Source organism: Typopeltis vanoorti, chromosome 12, assembly GCF_054136105.1.
Source record: "Typopeltis vanoorti isolate ZY-2024b chromosome 12, IOZ_Tvanoo_1.0, whole genome shotgun sequence".
In the NCBI taxonomy this organism is placed as follows: Eukaryota; Metazoa; Arthropoda; class Arachnida; order Uropygi; family Thelyphonidae; genus Typopeltis; species Typopeltis vanoorti.
Genome location: NC_143560.1, coordinates 44,938,963 through 44,963,008, shown reverse-complemented (window position 1 = coordinate 44,963,008; position 24,046 = coordinate 44,938,963). Strand labels below are relative to the sequence as shown.

General features: G+C 37.2%; 1 protein-coding gene across 1 annotated transcript in view; it reads left to right on the top strand.

The window, feature by feature from the left end:
* The window catches only part of LOC150100744 (RING finger protein 150-like), a 143,118-nt gene that overhangs the window by 98,506 nt on the left and 20,566 nt on the right, over positions 1-24,046 (top strand). The window contains exon 3 of the mRNA XM_090401879.1: positions 20,031-20,102. Coding sequence (XP_090258005.1) covers positions 20,031-20,102 — 72 coding nt within the window. The remainder of the gene's footprint in view (positions 1-20,030; positions 20,103-24,046) is intronic.

The window sequence follows — 24,046 nt, the reverse complement described above, 5'->3', positions numbered from 1 at the left end:
AGATATGATAATTCCTGTAGGATATCAATCGTTAATGCTAGATCTATTAAAAATTCCAAATTGACAAGTCGGTTTAAAAAGCCCTTATATTTATCATTTGATGCAAAATGCTTGCATAAAGCTGGGTAATTTCTCCACACAGCAAGAGCCATTCTTAAACTGCAAGCTGTCCATCATGGTCCAAACACATTTGATATCAAATGTGACCTTGATATCAAAAACATTTTGATATCAAGGTCTTTTGCAATCGTATTTAATTCTCGTTGATTTTTTGGTGATTGATGATAAAAAGCATATAATTTATCCATAAATATTTCAAAATGATTTATTTCTTGAATGTTTTTTATCGAATCTAATGCTAATTGTAAATGATGAGCTATGCAATGCCAAATCACAATGTTGGGAAATTTTTGTAGAAGTTTGATTGCAACACCTGATTTGTTTTCTAACATTACACTAGCTCAATCAGAACAAAATGCACTGAGATGATTTTTTAAATAGTTATCAGAATGAATTTAAAGTAGCAATTATAGTAGCATCTATACATTCTGTGGTGGTATTTTCTAGTTCTACAAGATTATTAAACAAGAAGAACAAGGGGTTCGCAAATTTGAGAAAAATTTAACAAAGGGCTTGCGCTAGCCCTCACGAGCCCCTTATAGCTTACCACTGGATACTAATTTTAATCAGGTCAGATTAAACAAGAATGTAATTTCTTGGCAAGTATAATTTAAGGTAGTTAGTCTTATGCCTAAATATATATTGTTGCATGTATTCTCCTGGTCAGTTTGCCCAGTTGTGAGACAAAAAACCTGATTGTCTGGTGGGAATACCTTGCCACCTGCATATGAGATTAGCTAATTCTCCTTCTACTGAAAAGCTCTGATAAAGGTTCTTTGCATCCTAGATGTAGTTCAGACTTAGGTCTTTCCAATGGGGCTTCATCAAAACTGGCTCAGTTATTGAAGCTCTTTCAAGGAGAATCAGCTTTTCATATTTTAGGTGTACCTAGTCAGGTCAAAACTGCTTATCATTTCTGGTGAAGGCTTCCATTTCTATAGCACATTGCTAACTGTGGGAATGCTTACCATCTATGCTGACCCATGTACAGATGTTTGTCCTGAACGACATCAGACTATCATTCCTCTCTGAAACATTTAATGCTTTCTGCATGCTTATCAATCTGCATAAAATATTAAAATTACTTCTGAGTGAACTACTAACCTTCTTTATAGGCTACAAAATTTTGAATATTGTGTAGTTGCATCCATTTTCCTGTAATTGAGGGTTTCCCTGTGTGAGAGTGTATACTGCTAAATGTGACTGATTGACTAAGCTGGGTGATAGGTCAAAATGTTTACCAACTTTCTGGATAGGAAGTTGATATTTTGCAACTTTTGGTATACAACTGTTGGAGATATATCAAATTTTTGAGTTTAAATAGCCCCCAAATTATATTATTATAATTACATGGCACCCCTAAGAAGCCCAAGGATTTGTTGAAGGAAAGTACTCTGCTCCACATAACCTAATGCCTTCATTACTTAATCCTTCATACTCAGAGCACTGCTATCCACAGGCAATGCCATCTACTGCCTACTAATGGTATTTTTGTCTCTGTAAATTGCATTTGTTCTCTGACTGATTTTGCATGTATGCCAGATGAAAAACCTGAATTTCTGTGAGAAAAAATCTTACTTCCTCCTATGAGATTTGCTAACTCACCTCTCACCTTTAATTGAAAAGCCCATATAAAGATACCTGTTGCCATGATGAGAATTGAACTCAGACCTCTTCCTATTGAAGGGTACAATTTCTCATTATTCTTCCAATTGTGTTGCAGGCATTTTGAAAATTCATTTTTTCCTTGGTATCGGAGTTGCTTTAGCTTTCACCATCTACATATATTTGGCTTTGAAATAATGTTTTTCCTTAAATAAAAGAGCCAATAGGCTTCACTTCGGCGATTTAACATTATTTAAATTAAGGGGATATTAAATCCCACATTATTTCAAAGCCGAATAAGAAACTCTAAGATCTGAATCAAAGAGTTTCATGCCGAATATAGTAAACTATAAAAGTTTAGGTGGATTGTAGCTTAAGCTAAAGCATGTAGTTCAACACTAGGGCAACTCGTTGCAAAGGTGGGTAAAGTTCTGATCACTATTCTTAGTATTACCCATAATGTAAAACACATCTCCTAGGAGATGTATGATGTTATACATTATGGTGGAAGGTCACTACCCAAACCGTTTCAACCTTTATTGAGGTCTCATCAGTGAGTAGGTAGGCCAGGTAATACTGACGTTATAGCGAAAAGAACTTATGTACTTTGCTATACGAGTTGTCAAAAAGGTGCACCCATAAATTACTTAAATAAAAGAGCCAATAGGCTTCACTTCGGTGATGAGACCTCAATAAAGGTTGAAACCGGTCTAGGTAGTGACCTTCCACCATAATGTATAACTTCATACATCTCCTAGGAGATGTGTTTTACATTATGGGCAATACTAAGAATAGTGATCAGAACTTTACCCACCTTTGCTACGAGTTTCCCTAGTGTTGAACTACGTGCTTTAGCTTTCGCTACAATCCACCAAAACTTTTATAGTTTACTATATTCGGCATGAAACTCTTTGATTCAGATCTTTGAGTTTCTTATTCAGCTTTGAAATAATGTGGGATTTAATATCCCCCTTAATTTAAATAATGTTTTTCCTATTTGAAAATGGTGTGCAAGATATTATATAAACTATAACTGAATAACTGCTGTAACAAATTTGGTATGCAAATTAGCAGAAAAAAAGACAAAAACTATGCATATAGGCAAAAACAAGGAAAACATCAATTGTAACTCAATGGTGAACTTATAAATTAAGTAGACTATTTCAGCTATATAGGCACAATTTTTTGTAAAGAATGCAATTTAAATATGGATATACATTTAACTGAATACCCAAAGCTGGTTTGATAGGGTATAGTTGAATATATATGGAAGACAGAAATTAGCCATAACTAGGCTTGTAGTTTATAAGGGTGTGTTCAAACTAATTTTAATTTCTAGCATCTTATAGCTGAGTTAAAAATGAAACATTTGATCATTGACTATAGATCACATACATGATAGTGCTGAAAAAAATTACATGAGTGAACATAAAGCATCAATGGAAGAATCACATCAAAAATGAAGCTATTAGAAAGAAACTTGAGATTATTAGCATTTAAGAATGTGTGTGACCATTGCTAATCCAAAAGGATATGGCTGCTTAAGCAGAACAGGAGAGGGTGGGGGAAAAAAGGTGCTTGATGCTAGGATTATAGGGAAAAGAGCCAGATCTTGGTGATGTACTTAGCAGTGCTGAAATGTAAGGTTGGAAAAGTTTCTTGAGATTCAAAAATGGATGATAGGCATATGATATTGTAAGAGGGACAGCCTAACTTTGTGAAGAAGCAATCATGCCCTAGTAATATTAGCACCTCCATAGAGCAACTGGAAGAACGATGATTCATTGCACCTTTTGATTCTCTTTATGACGGGAGGAATCTTTATATTGTTTTTTTTCAATTGAAGATGAGTTAGCTGATCTCATATGGAGGTAGCAGGGTTTTTTCCTCCTGGAAAATCCGGTTTTTCATTCTGCATACAGACAAATCGGCCTTTAGGACACACACATGCAATTGACAAAAAATACTAGTGGTGATAGTGAGCAGTAGATGGAGGCGGAAAGTTGTAGAGTAGGTGCCCTCCCTCGATGAGTCTTTGGACTCCTTGGAAGTGTCACGAAATAATAATAATAATGTACTCACTTTTTTGTAATAAAGTGACAGTTGTGTTGGATAAAGGAAATTGCTTTTGAACTTGGCAGAGTCATTTGATAAGATATTGCATTGGAGATCATCATTATCCTTTCATGGATTTAGGCCAGTTATCTGTTCTGATCCCATTCCATCTTTTCCTTCCATTATGTTCAATCCACTTCTTTTGGTATTCATATATTTTTCCAATAATGAGTCCATTTTTACTTTTTTTTACATATTTCTGTGCTGCTTTTTTGTCCCAGAGAGTATAGCCTGCTTGTTGCTTAATTTTAACGGTAGAGATGAGAACACAGACTGATAAGAAAATAACTATTTATTAACTTATTGCTGATATTTTGCTGGTATTCTATCCAGTATTTTCAAAGAACAAAAACAGTTTGTCACAGTATGCGAGACAACACAATCCAGTATGACAATGGGACTAGTTTGAACAGTTGTAACATGCAACACAAAGACTAAAGTCCTAATTAGGCAGTATCTATGTTGAGGAGAAAAAAAAAAAAAACAGAGAGAGAAAGCAAGTATTCATTTTGGTGTTAAGATGACCATCCCCCAAATCTTTGGAAAATTACAGCCATACTTGTTCAGGTTTGGAGTATGTTTCAAGGCTTCTGTTGATTCCAAGAACAACCTCTCTGACTTGTAAAAACTTCTGCATCACTTTTCTTTTTTTTCCATTGGATCTTGTGTGCAGAGCTAAAGCATGGTCTGCTAGACCTGACTTGTCATAGCAATAGTGTCAGATATATTTTTTATGTTCACTGAGGCAGATGTCCACAGTTCTTCCTGTATGTCCACAGTAGACTCGATGACACAAACAGGGCACTTCATAGACTCCTGGATGTGATAAAAGAGAGAGAGAGATCGTGTTCTTGGGTGAATCGATGAGAGTTGCCAATTTCACATAATGGTTTAAATATGTGTAGAAAGGCTTATACGCTGGTTAAACATGATCATTAAATACTTAAGGAATTGACAGCATACACTAGAAATATAAATTAAATCAACTTTAATATATACTTTCCGATATTTCGACAATGTCATGTTGCCATCTTCATGGGAACTTACGATAAAGACACGTGCACACAAGTAACAGCAAATGAGAAATGAAGTGAGGAAGCTACCGTTTTCCTAAAGTCCTGATGGTGCCCCCTGGCGGGCTATATTAGGTGTTCTTGGTCTTTGGGCTGAAGTTCTTATGATATATGTTTTCCAAATTTGGGGCAGTCTCATGCACCAAATTTGTTGAGATTTGGCATGTTCCAAAGGACTGAGGCTGATTCCATGAATAGTCTTCCATATTTGAACTTGCTGTGATGTATTACTGTGGCTTTCTTCCACCTTATTCTGTGGCGAGTATCCAGAGCCATCTTCATGGGAACTTAAGATAAAGACACGTGCATGCAAGTACTACATAACAGCAAATGAGAAATGAAGCAAGGAAGCTACCATTTTCCTAAAGTCCTGATGGTGCCCCCTGGTGGGCTATATTAGATGTTCTTAGCCTTTGGGCTGAAGTTCTTGTGATATATGTTTTACAAATTTGGGGCAGTCTCATGCATCCAAATTTGTTGAGATTTGGCATTCCTAAGGACTGAGGCTGATTCCATGAATAGTCTTTCATATTTGAATTTGCTGTGGTGTATTACTGTGGCTTTCTTCCACCTTGTTCTGTGGCGAGTATCCAGAGCATGGTCTGCAAGCTCTGGATACTCGCTTGGTGAAATCGGATGTAGTCCTTGTGTTCTGAGATTCTGATATTTGCTGTCCTGCTTGTTTGGCCAAAGTAGGACAATTTACAGCTGCAAGGGACCTGGTATACACCAGGTAGGTCTAGGGGAAGTGCTTGGTCTTTAGTGGAGCAGATAAGGGATGCCAATTTTCTATATGGTCTGCAACAAGAGGTCAATTCATGTTTTTTTAGGATTTTGTTGATTTTTTCTGAGGTGCCTCGGATGTAGGGAATGGTGATGGATTTAGAGCAATCTTTTTTGTGAAGGGGGGGGGTTCGGTTGTGGATAACTGGTTTTAGTATTTTTTGAATTTTTTTTTTTATTGGGGGGGGGGTACCCATTGGCTGAGAAGGTGTTAAGGATGTGATTTAGTTCAGTGGTTAGGGCTTGGTCATTTGAACAGATTAGTTTTGCCCTGTCGAATAGTGTCTTAATAACTCCATATTCTTGTGGGGGGGGGGATTGTTGGTGAATGTATCTGCCTCTATGGGTGGGTTTTCTATAAACTGAGAAAACCAAGGTTCCATCAGGTTGGTGGGTGTCTAGTGTGTCTAGGAAGGGGAGGCTATTGTTTTTCTCTTTTTCCAGGGTGAACTTGATTCTAGGGTGTTGGTTGTTTAAGTGTGTTAAGAAGGAGGAGTATATCTGGGCCATGTGGCCAAATAGCGAACACATCATCCATGTAGCAAAGCCAAATGGTAGGTTTTTGTGGGGCAGAGTTTAAGGCTTTCTCTTCAAAAGTCTCCATAAAGAAGTTGGTCACGGGTGGAGAAAGTGGTGAACCCATGCTTGTCCCCTCTATCTGTTTGTAGAATTTTTCCTGCCAAACGAAATAGCCTGAGTTCATTGTGAATTGAAATAGGGCTGAGATATTGTGAGGAAATTTAGCTTGGATTAGCTCTAAGGTTTCTTTGAGGGGTACATTTGTGAATAAGGAGGAGACGTCAAAACTGACCATTACGTCATTATGTTGGAGTGTAAGGTTTTCTATACTGCCTTTGAAGTGGACTGAGTTTTTTAATGTGTGATGGTGTGTTGCCAGTATTATTATTATTATCTCGGGCAACTCCAAGGAGTCGACAGACTCATTGAGGGAGGCCCTAACATCATGTCAAGAGCAACTATTCGACATTCACACAGTCTATCATACCTCACCTTGAACTCATTCACGGTCATAGCACCCACAACAGACTCTGGCAGCTTATTCCACTCAATCACCACTCTCCAAGTAAAAAAAATAGTTCTAACACCCCTGCTAACCACACTCTTGCCCAGCTTCCATGTATGGCCCCTAGTCCTCCCACCACCAATCCTATTCTCAAAAATATCTTCTGGATTAATCCTATAGAAACACTTCAGTAATTTGAATGTCTCAATCATATCACCCCTTTTCCACCTATCAACTAATTTTTGCAACCCACAAATCTTCAACCTGTTCTCATAAGGTTCATTCCACAGACCTGGTATTATCTTGGTCACTCGTCTCTGGATCCTCTCCACCTCATCCTCATCAAGAAGAAACCCTGGTGCCCATATCTGGGCACAGTAGTCTAGATGGGGTCTTATCAAAGCTCGATATAGAGGAAGAATAATTTGTTTGTCTCTGCTTGTTAAAGTATTTTTCAGCAGCCAAGTGATTTGATGAGCTGTTTTGGCCACTTTTGCAATGTGTCCCCTAAACTTCAACTCCCTATCCACCAACACTCCCAAATCCCTGGAGTACGGTTCCAACAATATGATATACTGCTGCTAATCTTTTCACTCCAAAATGCATAACTTTACACTTTGCCACATTAAATTGACATCCATTTTCCTTACCCCAGTCCTCCAATCTATCCAAATCATCCTGCAAAATTTTGACATCCTGTGCACTCACAATTGCTCTACCCAACTTTGCATCATCAGCAAACAAGTGAACACTCCCTCTCAGATCCTTTCGTATATCGTTAATGAACAAATTGAAAAGTAGTGGTCCAAGAACGGAACCCTGCGGCACACCACTAGTCACAAGCCATCTTTTGGACTCCACTCCTGAATAAACCACTCTCTGGTATCTCTCCATCAACCACCCTCCTATCCATCCCCATCTGCTCCAGTTTACTGATTAGAGTAACATGTGGTATCCTGTCAAAGGCCTTGGCAAGGTCCAGTAGAATCACTGTAAACCCATTACCCTTATCCAGTTCAGCCATCACTGTGTTATAAACCGTGAGCAAGTACTGAGGCATGATCTACCCTTCACAAAACCATGTTGTCTCCCATACAGTATCCCATTTTCATCTGATCCAGTCCTGTATTCTTCTCTTGACTAATTTCAGGAGTATTTCAGGACTAATTTCAGGGAGGAGTATTATTGATGATAGCTGATGAGCTACAGCCAAGGAGAATAGAAGTTGAATTGCAGGATAGAGAAAAGAGCACATTTGAGGCCATTTGGTGTGAGATTGTGGCTAGCAGAACTAAATATACAATTGGGTGCTGCTATAGACCAGGTGATGGAAAAGATGGTGGTGACAGTATGCACAAGCAAATAGAAGAAATGAGCGGAAGGAGGGTGATTATTATGGGAGATTTCAACTATGGTCACATTGATTGGAGTGAGGAGAGGACACACGGGAGGAAGGAATTGGATTTTATGCGGTTATTAAGGGATAACTATCTGCGACAGCATGTAATGGAAAATACTAGGGGGCAGAGAGTGCTTGACCTAGTAATTACATCTGAGGATTTGGCTGTAACAAATATGACCATATTGCCACCAATTGGTGAGAGTGATCATAGGGTCTTGACTTGGGAGGTGGCTAAAGGTGTAGAATTTTCAATTAAGACAGGGTACATGTGGAATTATCGGGCTGCAAATTATGACTAGCTTAGGAGTTTGATTGGTTCAGTGCCATGGCATGTACAACTGCAAGGACTAGAAGTTGATAGTGCATGGGAGGTAGTTAAGAAGTGCTTGCATGAAGCAATGGCTGACTGTATACCTAGAGTCCGAATAATAAATCAAGTAGGGGTTAAATGGATGAATAACACCATTAAGCTTGAGCTGCAAAAAAAGAAACAACTATGGAGGGAATTTAAGGAGAAAGGTGACCGGCCGGCACATGAATGGTATAAAGCGCAGGCCAGAAGAGTGACGAGTGTGGTAAGAAAAGCAAAAAAGGATTATGAAAGAACATTGGCCATACAGGCTAAAGAGAATCCTAAACAGTTTTTTAGATATGTAGCAACTAAAAGGAAAAATGTACATGGCAGAATGATTTTAAAGAATGCCGATGGTAGGGAGGTAACTGAATCAGTATCTGAACTGTATCTGAACTGACTGTGGGATTGGATGGTATACCAGCTCATGTTGTACGAGAAGCAGCTAAAGAATTATCAGTACCCTTGACCATTTTGTTTAATTCGAGTCTCGGGTCTGGGTTAGTCCCGAGCGGGTGGAAAGAGGGGAAAATAGTTCCACTGCATAAAGGTGGTTCCAAGACTGCTGTTGTAAATTACCGACCGATTAGCATATCAAGAATCATTGTCAAGGTCTTAGAGAAATTAGTCAAGAAAAGAATACAGGATTGGATAGATGAAAATGGGATATTGTATGGGGGACAACATGGTTTTGTGAAGGGTAGATCATGCCTCAGTAACTTGCTCACGTTTTATAACACAGTGACGGCAGAACTGGATGGAATCCTAATCAGTAAACTGGAGCAGATGGGGATAGATATAGGGTTGGTGAGATGGATAGGAGGGTGGTTGAAGGAGAGATACCAAAGAGTGGTTTATTCAGGAGTGGAGTCTAAAAGACGTCTTGTGACTAGTGGAGTGCCACAGGGCTCTGTTCTTGGACCACTGCTTTTCAATTTGTTCATCAATGATATTGGAAAGGATTTGAGAGGAAGTGTTCACTTGTTTGCTGATGATGCAAAGTTGGGTAGAGCAATTGTGAGTGCACAGGATTTCAAAATTTTACAGGATGATTTGGATAGTTTGGAGGACTGGGCTAGGAAAAATGGATGTCAATTTAATCTGGCAAAGTGTAAGGTTATGCACTTTGGGGTGAAAAGAATAGCAGCAGTATATCGCATTGGTGGAACCGTACTCCAGGAGATTGATGAGGCCAGGGATTTGGGAGTGTTGGTGGATAGGGAGTTGAAGTTTTTTGGCACATTGCAAAAGTGACTAAAACAGCTCACCAAATCACTTGGCTTCTGAAAAATACTTTAACATGCAGAGACAAACAAGTTGTTGTTCCTCTGTATCAAGCCTTGATAAGACCCCATCTAGACTTCTGTGCCCAGTTATGGGCACCAGGGTTTCTTCGTGATGGGGAGGAAGTGGAGAGGGTCCAGAGACGAGTGACCAAGATGATTGCAGGTCTGTGGAATGAACCTTATGAGAATAGGTTGAGGATTTGTGGGTTGCAGAAATTGGACGATAGGCGAAGGAGGGGTGATATGATTGAGACATTCAAATTACTGAAGGGTTTTTATAAGATTGATCCAGAAGATATTTTTCAAAAAATATGACTGGTGGTGGGAGGACTACGGGCCATGCATGGAAGCTGGGCAAGAGCGTGGTTGACAAGGGTGTTAAGAGCTAGGTTTTTTACTTGGAGAGTGGTGAATGAGTGGAATAAGCTTCCAGAGTCTGTTGTGGGTGCTTCGACTATGAATGAGTTCAAGGCAAGGTATGACAGATACTGTGTGAATGTTGAATAGTTGTTCTTGACATGATGTTAGGGCCTCCCTCGATGAGTCTGTCGACTCCTTGGAGTTTCCCGGAACAATAATAAATAATAATAATAAAAATTGAATACAATCCCACCAGCTCACAAATTAGAAAACTCCATAGGCTCCATAAGATGGTCACTTGTTGGCCTGTGGAGATTACTAACAGACTAAAACCATATAACTCTAGATGCCCCCCCCATATACATGGGCTCTCAAAAATACATTAAAAAAATGTGCCATTATGTCCCATAGTGGATGGCATTGATTCCCCCATGTACAAACTAGCTAAATATTTAGCCAAAGTGCTCTCACACTATACTCGCAACACACTATCACCCATAAAAAACTCAGCCCACTTCAAAGCCAGTATAGAAAACCTTACACTGCAACCTAATGACGTAATAGGCAGTTTTGACATCTCCTCCTTATTCACAAATGTCCCCCCTCAAAGAAACCTTAGAGCTAATCCAAGCTAAATTTACCTCCCGATATCTCAGCCCTATTTCAGTTCACAATGAACTCAGGCTATATCATTTGGCAGAAAAAATTCTACAAACAGAAGGGACAGCGATGGGTTCACCACTTTCCCCACTTTTGGCCAAACTTCTTTATGGAGACTTTTGAAGAGAAAGCCTTAAACTCTGCCCCACAAAAACCTACCATATGGCTTTGCTATGTTGATGATGTGTTCGCTATTTGCCACATGGCCTGGATACACTCCTCTCCTTCTTAACACACTTAAACAACCAACATCCTAGAATCAAGTTCACCCTGGAAAAAAGAGAAAAACAATAGCCTCCTCTTCCTAGACACACTAGTCACCTGCCAACTTGATGGAGCCTTGGTTTTATCAGTTTATAGAAAACCCACCCATAGAGGCAGATACATTTACCAACAATCCCCCCCCCCCTCCCTCACAACAATATGGAGTTATTAAGACACTATTCAACAGGGCAAAACTAATTTGTTCAAATGACCAAGCCCTAACTACTGAGCTAAATCACATCCTTAACACTTTCTCAGCCAATGGCTACCCCCCCCCCCAAAAAAAAATACTAAAACCAGTTATCCACAACCGAACCCCCCCCCCCCTTCACAAAAAAGATTGCTCTAAATCCATCACCATTCCCTACATCCGAGACACCTCGGAAAAAATCAACAAAATCCTAAAAAAAACATGACTTGACCTCGTTACAGACCAAATAGAAAATTGGCATCCCTTATCCGCTCCACTAAAGACCAACCACTTCCTCTAGACCTACCTGGTGTATACCAGGTCCCTTGCAGCTGTAAACTGTCCTACTTTTGTCAAACAAGCAGGACAGCAAATATCAGAATATCAGAACACAAGGACTACACCCGATTTCACCAGTACAGCCACTCTGGGCTTGCAGACCATGCTCTGGATACTCGCCACAGAATAAGGTGGAAGAACGCCACAGTAATACACCACAGCAAGTTCAAATATGAAAGACTATTCATGGAATCATGAAGAGTCTGAGACGACTGGAGGAGGCTAGCAAAGACTATCACCTACCAGCCATGAATGACCCAATGGTTCATTTAGGACTATGGGAGAAGAAGAAGATTCATGGAATCAGCCTCAGCCCTTAGGAACATGCCAAACCTCAACAAATTTGGATGCATGACTGCCCCAAATTTGGGAAACATATATCAGAAGAACTTCAGCCCAAAGGCAAAGAACGCCTAATATAGCCTGCCAGGGGGTACCATCAGGACTTTAGGAAAACGGTAGCTTCCTCGCTTCATTTCTCCTTTACTGTTATGTAGTATACTTACATGCACGTGTCTTTATCTTAAGTTCCCATGAAGATGGCAACATGACATTGCCGAAATATCGGAAAGTATATATTAAAATTGATTTAATTTATATTTCTAGTGTACGCTGTCAATTCCTTAAGTATTTAGTTATCAGGATTAAATACGGTGTTGTTGTTGTTTGTTAAGCACTCTAGATATCTTTTCAGATGTACCTTTATTTTGTTTTACTTAGTTTTGTTGTAGTCTTCTGTTGTAGACAGCAGGAGGGGATTTCTGGGGAGCATTTAGTATTTTGTCTATCTTATGGGGATTATAGCCATTGGCCAAGAAGATGTGACTTAAGTGAGTGAGTTCAGCAGTGAGAGCAATGTTATCAGAACAAATCGCTCTAGCTCTGTGGGTTAATGTTTTTAGAATACCATATTGTTGAGATGGGTGATGGTGTGATTGTTTGTGTAAATATCTCCCTGTATGTGTGGGTTTTCTATAAATCAAGAATGATAAGGAACCATCTGGAAGATGTGTGATTAGTGTATCCAGGAAGGGCAGACAGTCATTAGCTTCCAGTTCCATTGTAAAGTGAATTTTTGGATTGTCTATTTAAATATGTAAGAATGTATCTAATGTGTCTGGACCATTTGGCCAAATAGCAAACACATCATCAACATAGCGTAGCCAAAGCCTTGGTTTGAGCATGGCTGTATTGATAGCTAGCTTTTCCAAGTGTTCTATGTAGAAGTTGGCTAAAGGGGAGGGGAGGAGAGGAGAGGGGGGGGGATCCATAGCTGTTCCATCTAATTGTTTGTATACTTTTCCTTTCCATGTAAAATAACCTGCCTGTACTGTGAATTTAAATAGTTGAAATATATCAGGGGGGAAATTGTGACTTTAGTAAATCAAGGGTTTCAATTAATGGTACATTTGTGAATAGTGAGGTGATATCAAAACTCACTATTATGTCTGAAATTTTTAAGGTATGGTTTTCTAAGATACTTTTTAGGTGGATAAAATTTTTAACGAAAGAGGGAAGATTGTTTGTGAGAGTGGCTAGTAGTTTGACTAAATGTCTAGCAAGTTTATATATATATATATGGGACTGTTTATACTGTTCACAATAGGGTGTCTGGGTGTACCTTTTTTTTTGTGAATTGTTGGTGCTCCATGTATCCTGGGTGTTTTAACGTGGAAGGGTTTGAGTTTGTTAGCTGTTTCTTTAGGCCATGAAGTGACTTTGTTCAATAATTTGCACACCTTATTCTTTTGCAAGTTGGTGGAATCCTGATCTATAATTTAATATGTTGACTTATCTTTGGAGAAGTGTGTGTATTTTGCTTTCATATTCTGTTGAATCTGCATATCTGAATCTGAAATATCAGCAATAAGTTAATAAATAGTTTTCTTATCAGTCTGTGTTCTCATCTACACTGTTAAAATTAATCAACATGTACAATGAACACAAGCCTTCCCACACATTTGAGTATAGCATGCTGTTCATCATAGGAATTTTATTTCTTCTCTTTTTTTCTTCTGCAGTTTTTATGGTCCATAATTTACTTCCATACAGCAGAGAGGATCTTGCCAAAACTTTATAAAGTCTTATTCTTGTATACTTTTGAATTTAGTTAGGTTTAAAAATACTATTGATCAACCATGTTATCTTTAGAAAGTTTGAAATTTTGATATCTATATCAGCTTTTTTTGTATATATGATATAGTGCATCCAGTATTTGAAGCAGTTAATTTGTTCTAAAATTTTATTTTCAATAATGATTTTACTTCTGACTGGAGATGATCTTTTAAAAGCCATGATTTTTGTTTTGCTTGTATCTCTGGAGCTCACCTTCACTTCTTTTTGCAGTGGAGATTATTATGGAAATTGGTGATGAATCTAAATTTAGTGATATCAGTCAGTGGGTGGATAAGCATTAGAAAATAGTGTATGACAGAGTAGAGAGTATGAGAATACAGGTGACCAGTCATATGCTTAGGGCATTGCTGTTTATTTGTACATTAACGATTCTGATAATGATTTGAAAAGGAATATCTAGTTGTTTTCTGATAATGTCAATTGAGGATGGCAATTGTAAATGAATTGAACTGTATAAGAATGATGGACTACATCTGAATAGTTTTGGTGTGAATCAGTTGAAGAGACAGCTGTTGGAAGCAAGAGTAATAAGTGCAGAGAATGGACCATATACAGCATTGGGCAGATGAGGGTAATGTTATCTGTGAGAGTCAACATGGATTTGTGAAAGGGCACTCTTGTTTTAGCAATATGCTAGCCTTTTATAATAAAGTTACAAGAACATTAGATGAGGGAAAGGCATATACTGCAATTTTCTTAGACTTAGCAAAGGCATTTGACAGGGTGCCACATGATAAGCTGATATTTAAGTTGCAGCACATGGGTCTGGATGTCAGATTGGTCAACTGGATTCAGGATTGGCTGTCTGATAGGTATCAGAGAGTTGTGTATGGTGGAGCAGTTTCAAGTGGGGTCCCACAGGGCTCAGTACTAGGACCTATATTGTTTAACCTTTATATCAATGACATTGCCAGTGGATTGCAAGGGGATATTCAGTTGTTTGCGGATGATGCGAAGCTGGGAAGGATTATTAGTAATAGTGCAGATGTGGTAGCCTGCAAGAAGATTTGAATAAGCTAGATAGATGGGAAAATGAATGGGGATGTCAGTTTAATGCAGCAAAATGTAAGGTCTTGAGGTTTGGGAAACATCGATGGGATACTGGATACTCTATGGGAGGAGTTATACTGGAAGAAGTAGGGGAGACAAGAGATCTGGGGTTGATGATTGATTGAAACCTGAAATTTAGGGGACATATTGCAAAGGTGGTGAAGGTAACACAGAGGATTGCTGCAATTATGAGAAGGACACTGACCTGCAGAGATAAAAGGGTTATCATTCCGTTGTAGAAGTCTCTGATAAGACCACACTTAGACTATTGTTCTCAGATTTGGTCCCCAGGATTTGAAGGGGATAAATTAACTGTGGAAAGGGTGCAAAGACAGATGACAAAGATAGTTTCAGGACTGTACAATTTTGGTTATGAGGATCGGCTGAGGGAATGTGGACTGCAGAGTTTGGTGGATAGAAGAAGGAGAGGTGATATGATTGCGACTTTTAAACTGTTGAGAGGTGGTTACAGGGTTGACACTGGGGAGTTCTTTCGCTTGATTGAACAGCAGGAAGGAGTGATGACAAGAGGCCATCCCTGGAAGTTACGAAAGGAAACTGTGAGCAAGAGGGTGAGGAGTGGTTTCTTTGCATGGAGGGTGGTTGAACTGTGGAATGCATTGCCTGATGGAGTGGTGAGAGCGAGAACGGTCAATGAGTTTAAGGAGTGGTATGATAGATTTGGTGTTTCTTAGGGGAGGGACCCCCCCCCCCCTCAATGAGTCTTGACAGACTATGTTCTTAGGAAGGACCTCCCACGATGAGTCTTTTGACTCCGTGGAGGCCTGAATAATAATAATAATAATATGAGACCAGCACTATAAGTGGGATTCACATAAAATATTATTACTGATAATTTATACAAGATACTTTTATTTGTGATGTAAGTTTTTTTTAATGCTATATGATGGAAAGATACAATCTCTGTTGTATAGACTAACCAATATCACTCAATCTGCTGGATATATTATTTGTTTTTAACTACTCCTGATTTTATTGGCTGTTGTGTATTTAATCAAATTTTTGGTGCATATATCCTCAACAGATAGACATAATAAATTTAGTTTAATCCTTTTTTTATACTTGTGTACTCTGTGATAAGTAAATTACTTTTCATTTGATCTTAACTTTTGTGATAAGCTTAATAGTCTGCCATTGCCAAGTAACTTCCTCTTCTTCTTATTATTATTTTATTTATTTATTTATTATTATTATTTTTTTTTGAAACTTGCTTACTGCTTATGATAGGGCAGTTAATCCTATCTGGATTGTCTGTAAAGTGTGTGTGTGTGTGTGTTCATCTGGCCAGTTTGCTTGTACTGCAGGATGAAAAACCTGAGTTTCAGGGATGGATAAATCTTGCCACCTCTTTCTAACTCACTTTCAGATGAAAAGGCCTGATAAAGGTTTTTGACATTCCAAATGGGATTTTTAAACCCCCAGATCTTTTCAAGTGGGCATTGCCAATATCAGCTGAGCTACAGAGGCTCTCAATAAAGTAAATTAGTTTGATGTCTTTAATTAGTTTTAGTATAACTTTTCCCTTCCATTGTTTCAGTTTTAAAACAATATCAATATCTTAGAAAAGTAATCAGTAAAGCACACTAAATAGAAAAGTGCAAATTAATAACAGTATATAATTCAAAGGCACCAGGATTACTTAACTAATGAGCTCACTGTTAATTTTTACAAACACCAGCTAAAAGCAGTGATCCACAGAGCAATCATGATAATTATTCCTTGATTAATTACAGCAGAAGCAGACATATAGAATCTGACCAGATGATTCATAATCCATATAATCAAACTAATTCTATAATGGATCATCCTTAATAAATTTAATTTTAAGAAAAATTTTCACAGATCTAGGAGGCAGTTATCCTGCATTTATAAACAAATTTGGATTGTTGTAGCTACCTGAGTGCATGGTCAGGACACTGTGACATTAGCTTGACTCAACCAGTTAAGTCTTCTCAGAAAATTAGGACATCCTGCTATTGTTAAATTACAGGATGTCCTAATAGGTAAACTTTATTTATAAAATGGATAATTAAATGAGGGAGTGTAAAATAATGATGCAGGAATGGGTCTGTTAGTGAGTGAGTGAGGAATTGTGGAAAGAAAAGGGGAAACCATTGAGCAAGCTACTATGCTTATACACCAATGCAAGGAGTGTTAGTGATGATGATACACAGAATTTGTGGCCTCGATAAAATTAATTGGCCCACTAAATCACTGATGTCATTGAGATATGGTTAACAGAGGATGATGCACTCACAATAATAGAATATGATGATTATAGTATTTTTAAAGACAGAAAGGATAAAACAAAGAGCCTAGGGTATTATGTACTAATGATCTCAAAAGAGTTATGTCCCCTGCAAGAAAGAAGTGGCTTTGAGGCCATTTGGTGTGAGGCTGAGGAGTACATAAATTTTAGATATTTAGTAGGGTGTTGCTAAAAGCCAGGAAATGTAGAGGAGGATATGACTCTCAAGTATTCAGGCAGATAGACTGATGAGTGACAGGAAAGTGATAACAGCAAATGACTTTAACTATGGAAGCACTAACTGGAAGTAGGAAATAATGTGTGAGTGAGGATTGAATTCCTTGAGCTACTTAGAGATAACTACCTTATGCTGCATATAGTTGAAGTACACATATTGGATTTAATAATAGTGTCACATACAGTGATAACAAAGGATGTCACCATGATGCCACCAATTGTTCAGAGTGTGATCACGTGGTTTTGACCTGGGAAGTAGCTAGGCAGGTGCATACTTTACAGAACAAAAGAGCTGCAAAATTACATAGGACAAATTAAGCAAACAGATTAGTGATCTGGCATGGCTTGATAAATTGAAAGGGGAGAGAAATCAACACTGCTTGGGTTGGCACAAAAGCATTTTAATTATGGTAATGTCTGGTTATATTCCTAAGGTAAAGAGAAAGAGTAAAATAGGTGAAATGGGCAAATCATGCAATTATGCCAGAACTACTGAGAAAGAGGTGGAGGAAGTTATAAAGATTAGGGTACTCCTCAACATCACAGAGTATAAGGCATAGGCTAGGATAATGACTAGTGTAGTGAGGAAGGAGAAAATGGCATATGAAAATAATTGCCTGAAGCAGCAAAGCAAAATCCTTGAGAATTCTATAGTTGTGGCTAATAGAAGAGAGGATGAATTTGGAAGATTGACTTTAGTTTCTTGAGATGGAATATAGGTCACATTGATAGAATATGTGATGGAAATGTTCAGTGAGTATTTTTGTTAGTGAATTTCACGTTGGGGGAGGTTGGGAGCAGTGAAGGAGGACAAAAGATTGACAGTTCAGGACAAGTAAGTTTGATGTTAATAAGGCTGTATGATAGGATATTGCCATATATATTAAGGGAATGTGCAAGTGAGCTGACACTTCTCTTGGGTTGTTCAAGAAGTGTCTGGTGGCAACAGAACAGTTCCAGAAGAGTGGAAAGAGAGAAAATAGTGCTGCTCAATGTCAGTGTCCAGCTATATGCCACTGAGGTGAATGTGTTAGAGAGGCTGTTTAGTAATAGAATGTAGACTTGATGAAGAATGTAAAATTGATGAAATTGGAAATTTTTTGAAAGAGCAGTATGCATTTGTTAAAGTGGAGGCCATACTTGAGTAACTTGGTTACATTTGATAATAGGGTGACAAACTGCCTTGGACAGAGGAAATGTTTTTTGTGGTGGCTTTTCTGGAATTTGATCAAGGATTTGATAGAATGCCACCTGACCTGACAATCTGCTGTTTAAATTGATCAGGATATGGATGGATAATTAGGTGGTAGCTTTGTTAGAGGATGGTTGGCTGAGAGGAGTTAGCAAGTTATGTATTGCAAGAGGGGGGGGGGGATGCAGCATCCCAAAAAAAGAAAGGTGACAAGTGGGATAATATCTGTACTAGGACAACTTTTTTTTTTATTTATATGTCGGTGATAGTTTGGGATTTGGGAGGAGATATTCAATTGTTTGTTAATGATACTAAGTTAGAGCAATGTCAGGAAGCTATAATGTGATGTTGTTACAAGAGGATTTGAATAGGTGCTGAAGAATGCAGATATTTAGATGGAAACAGGTTTATTGCATTTGAGGAACTTTGCTCCAGGAAGTAGAGGTGAGGAATCTGGAGATCTTGGCAGAAAGAGAACTGAAGTTTAGGAGGTCGATGTAAATGTTACCCAGAAAATTATTGCTATAATGCAAAAAATCCTGACAATTAGGGATAAGGAGTCACCTCCTTATCCCTATTTGTTCCACTGATAATTCTACTGTATATGGTACTAATTAGGCCATATTTGGATTTCTGCACACAGATCTGGTCACCTGGTTATATGTATGATAAGGAAACAGAGAAAGAACTCTGGAATGTTGAGGACATTAAGGGAATGGTGACTGCAGAGCTTGGTAGATAGGAGAAGAGGAGGTAATATGATTGAGACATAAGTTGGCAAGAAAAGACTACCATATTGATATAGAGGAATTACTGCACAGGGAAATAGGTGGTGGAAGAACAAGAGAGGTCATCCCTGAAAACTGTACAAAGGTCATGCAAGTAAGGAAGTGAAAAATAGATGTTTTTTTTTTTTTTTGATGGAGTAGTGAATGAATGCGAATGTTTTGCTAGAAGGGATGGCACGCAAGTTTCAATACTGAATGTTTCCAAGTCAAGGTTTCATTCCAACATGGAGTCTTTTGACTCCATAGGGACTTGAAAAAAAATAGTAATAATAAATTTATAATATTAGAGACAAATATACTGATTTTAAGACTAATTCCAACATTAAATGAATTTAATTCACTATTAATTACAATTTGTAGTACAGGATGTTTAACATCATACACTTAATATATACACTATTCATAGTATGGAAAGTATTCAGTTAGAGGTCGTTGTTCAGTTGAAAGAGTGCATCTCATCTGCAGTGACATATACCCCAATATGTTAAAACTGCGTGGAGAAAAATTGAATATGGTTGTTATTTAGTTTGTGCCCTGAATGTGTATTATTGCCTGTTATGCTAAACTATAACAGGCATAATATTATATACTCTTATATACCTGGATGTTAATTTCCCATGTATCATATGATACTCAAGCCTACTCACTATGAACTCTGTGAATATTCCACTTTTTGCATTCTTGAATAAAAAGGTAAGGCTTCAAAGATGTTTATTTTCTATGGAAATACCTTGCATTATTATTTTTCCTGGATTATATTTGATTATATTTATATTATTTCATAGGGACGTTTATGCAGTGCAGCAAAAAAAGCATTAGAAAAAATTCCTCTCAAAACAATAAGAAGTGGAGATAAGGTATGAACATTTCAGTTATTAAATTTAAATATTTTTTCTGTATCAAATTCATTCAATTTAGTTAGAGGGAATTTGCTAATGTAAATTTATTAGTATTTCAATATTTTTCTGTAGTAAAAAGACCTGTTTATCAATAATTAGTCAAAAAAGCAAAGCACAGGTTTTCCTTTATAACAGACTGGTAGTATGGTTGAAAATTTAGATGATTCTGGGAATTAAGCTTCATATATTACCACAATTTTTTTAAAATTTTTAATATAAAAAAATATTTTAACTTTCAAAGGAAAGATGCAAGGGAAGAGAAAGCAAAGCATGCAAGAGCAAAAAAAGGTGGGGGCGGGGGGAAAGAGAGTTGTGTAGAGACTGCATGATACAAGCATATTAATTCAGAGAGAGAGAAAGTGAAAGACATGATTATTTTGCCAATACATGAGCCGCTCATTTGCCAAATCGATTAGCTCCACAAAACAAAAAGTACAGAAAATTGATAATATAACATGCATTCTTTTTTTTTTAAACGTCTTTTAAAATTTAAATTCAAATAAACATCGTAGAATGTATTATTACAGGCATAGCTTTTATCTAATGACATATAAAATGCATAAAATGTATTATTTACAACTTAAAACATATAGGAATAGATGATATTTAAATCAATATATTAACTCATATTACATAAGAGAAGTTCAGTGGTAATAATTTTAAATGGAAAAGAAAGAGAAATAGAAATAAAAAGAGGGGGTTAGCTATAGCTATGAGAAAACTGAACTGGGAGAAAGGAGGGTTTGAATATTGATGGAGAATATTTAAGTAATCTAGAATTTGCTATGATATCATACTAATAGCAACATCACTAAAAGAATAAGAATATGTGATCATTGAATTAAATGGACTAAGTTTGGAGATAGGCCTGCAAATAAATATGGATATATCAAAAATAATGTATAGTGAAAATACCCCAGAACAGAAATAAATCAAAGTGAGATTGGAATAGTGAGTTTATACAAATATCTAAGACAAATCATTATAAACAGCCATAAACTTGATAATGAAATTTCATTTAGAATAACAACAGGAAGATGTTTTTAACCACTGTAGAGATTTATTATTGTTATTATGTGACACCTCCCAGGAGTCCAAAGACTGATCGAGGGAGGGCACCTACTCTACAACTATCCGTCTCCACCACTCAATCCACAAACTACAACGAACCACATCATGTACACCAGTGGTTCCCAAAGTGGGCAGTACTGCTCCCTTGGGGGTGCTGGAATGATCCAGGAAGGCAGTAGTGGCCTCATGAGCAAAAGAGGGAGTTGAATTGAAGTAAGAGGGCAACGAAAGCATAAAGGACAAAAATTGGGTGCTGAAAAATATTCATCATCAAAAATTTTGATGATATAACTGTTGTATAACGTAAGTAAAGGCTGTAATGGTTGCTTTATTTTCCAAGGAAACGTACAAAATGCAAGTTACAGCAGATCAGTGTTGAAGTCCGATGACAGGTCTTAACAAGCAAAGTGTTGGCAAGCACACACTTTCAAGTGATTGGGATTTTACAAGTCCAGTACGTATCGGCAGGAAAATGTGCATATTATGACTTGTTCACTGTATAATACTATAAATATGCGAGACGTACAAAATCAGTTTTAGATTGTTTCTGAATTGTGTGACAAGCAATTAGCAATTTGATGTAGTGCATATTCAATACCTAGTCGGTACCTTACATGGATTACACACAAAGCAAATTATTGTTGTTTCAATAAAATAGCAGGTTTTACATGAGTATTTTTATACTTGTAAAAATAATTTGGTTTAGGTATGTGAGAAATTGTATTCTAGTAAATTTGTAAATTTAACTTTTTTTTTTTTTTTACAAATAATATCATGGCTGAACCCAAGAAGAAATGTAGACAATATAATATCGAATATTTGAAATACGGCTTTGTTCAGTCCCTACAAACAAAACATTACCATGTGCCTGATTTACAGAAAGTTTTTCAAATGAATCCATGAAGCCTTCAAGACTAGAAGTATATTTGACAAAAGTTCATGCTGATAAAAAAAGATAAGGATTTATTGTATTTTCAAGCACTTAAAGAAACATTTTTTGAAACAACCAACATTGGCACGTTATGTTTTCAGCAGCATCCAAACTAGATGATGATTGGTTGCATGCCTCTTACAACATTTCCTTACTGATTGGTAAATCTGGAAAAACCACATAATGTTGGTGAAGAACTAATCATACCAGCTGTTAGTGAGGTCATATGCACTGTACTGCACAAGCCATCCTCTAGATATTATCAAGAAAATTCCTTTGAGAAATAATACAGTGCAATGAAGAATTGATGAAATGGCCCAGGATGTTGAAGACTAATTATGTGAACATTTAAAAACAACCCAGCTCTCTATACAATGTATAGAGAGAGCTGGGTTGTTTATAAAAGTAGCCTCTTGATTAGACTACTTTACCAGGAAATGAAGCCTTACTTTTAGCATATGTACGATACATAAAAGAAGAAAAAGTTTGCCAAGAGTTATTTGCTAACTGACACTAAAGGAGAATTGATATTTCATGCATTGGAAGAGTGTTTTAAAGAAAAAGAAATCCCTCTGTATAATATCTTGTCAGTTGTTACCGATGGTGTTCCAGCTATGGTAGGGCACTATTGTGGTTTTATTGCATATTTCAAAGAGGCAGTGCCAAATGTATTCACTGTACACTGTGTGATTCATCAACATTTAATTGCTAAATACCTGAGTGATCACCTACACAGGTCATTACATTATGTAATTACAAAATCAAAAGTCATTCATTGAATGACAGATTATTTGGACACCTTTGTATTGAAAACGATGAACTCAGTTGCTTGCTGCTCCATACAGAAGTTCGTTGCCTATCAAAGAGTGCCTGTTTGAATTGATTTTATAAACTCTTTAACTCAGTTCTACAGTTTTTAGGAAACATAGATGATTCTTTATGAGCCACCTTGATTAATTTCAAAAGTGACATAGCTTATTTGACCGACTTGTTTAACAAATTTAATGAAACAAATCTACAGCTCCAAGGAGATGAGCTGAATTTAATAAAAACAAAAGCTGTTATTTCTGCGTTTGTGTCAATACTTGTCCTGTACAAATGAAACTTAGAATGAGGAGAATTCAGCTAGTTTCCAAATCTATCAACAGTGGAAAAATATGATGAAAACGTGGTCAGCTATTGTCAGCACTTGGAGACTCTCCATCATGATTTCAACCAACAATTTAAAGATATTCTTGAAATGAAAATACCTGATTGGGTTTTCAACCCATTTTCAAGTATAAACACAGAAGAATCTCTACAACTGCAAGAACTGATAAAGTAACAACAAATGAGGAATTAAAATTCAAAAATGGGTACCAACAGTGCTGGTTGCAAAATCAGATGTCTATACTTTATCCTGGATTGTGGGCTGTAGTAAAAAAGTTTTTAATTGTATTTCCATCATCATATTCAGTGTGGTCACAAATCTTTTAACTAAAAAAAGAAACCAATTGCAAATAGCTGATTGCAGTGATTTAAGAATGCTGCTGACAAATATATAGCCAAATATAATAAATTGGTAGAAGCAAACCAGACTCATCCTTCTCATTAGGATTGTTTTTAATATTCATCATCATCATCATCATCATTTATTTATAATTTTACAATTATAAATAGGGAAACCAATCAAAACAAATAAGTAGTCTGTGTACACTAAGATAGGACTTGAAGGTTGTTATGACATAAAGGAAAACCACATTTCTCTGTCATATGCTAATTGACGGATCTCTGATGCAGAGAGTTGGAGGGAAATGGGGAGAATATTGCTGATGTGTTTCCAATATGGAGTTCGGGGTCTGCCTCTTTTTCTTTTTCCATCTGTAGGGACGTAGAGGACCAGAGCATCAAAGGGTACAGA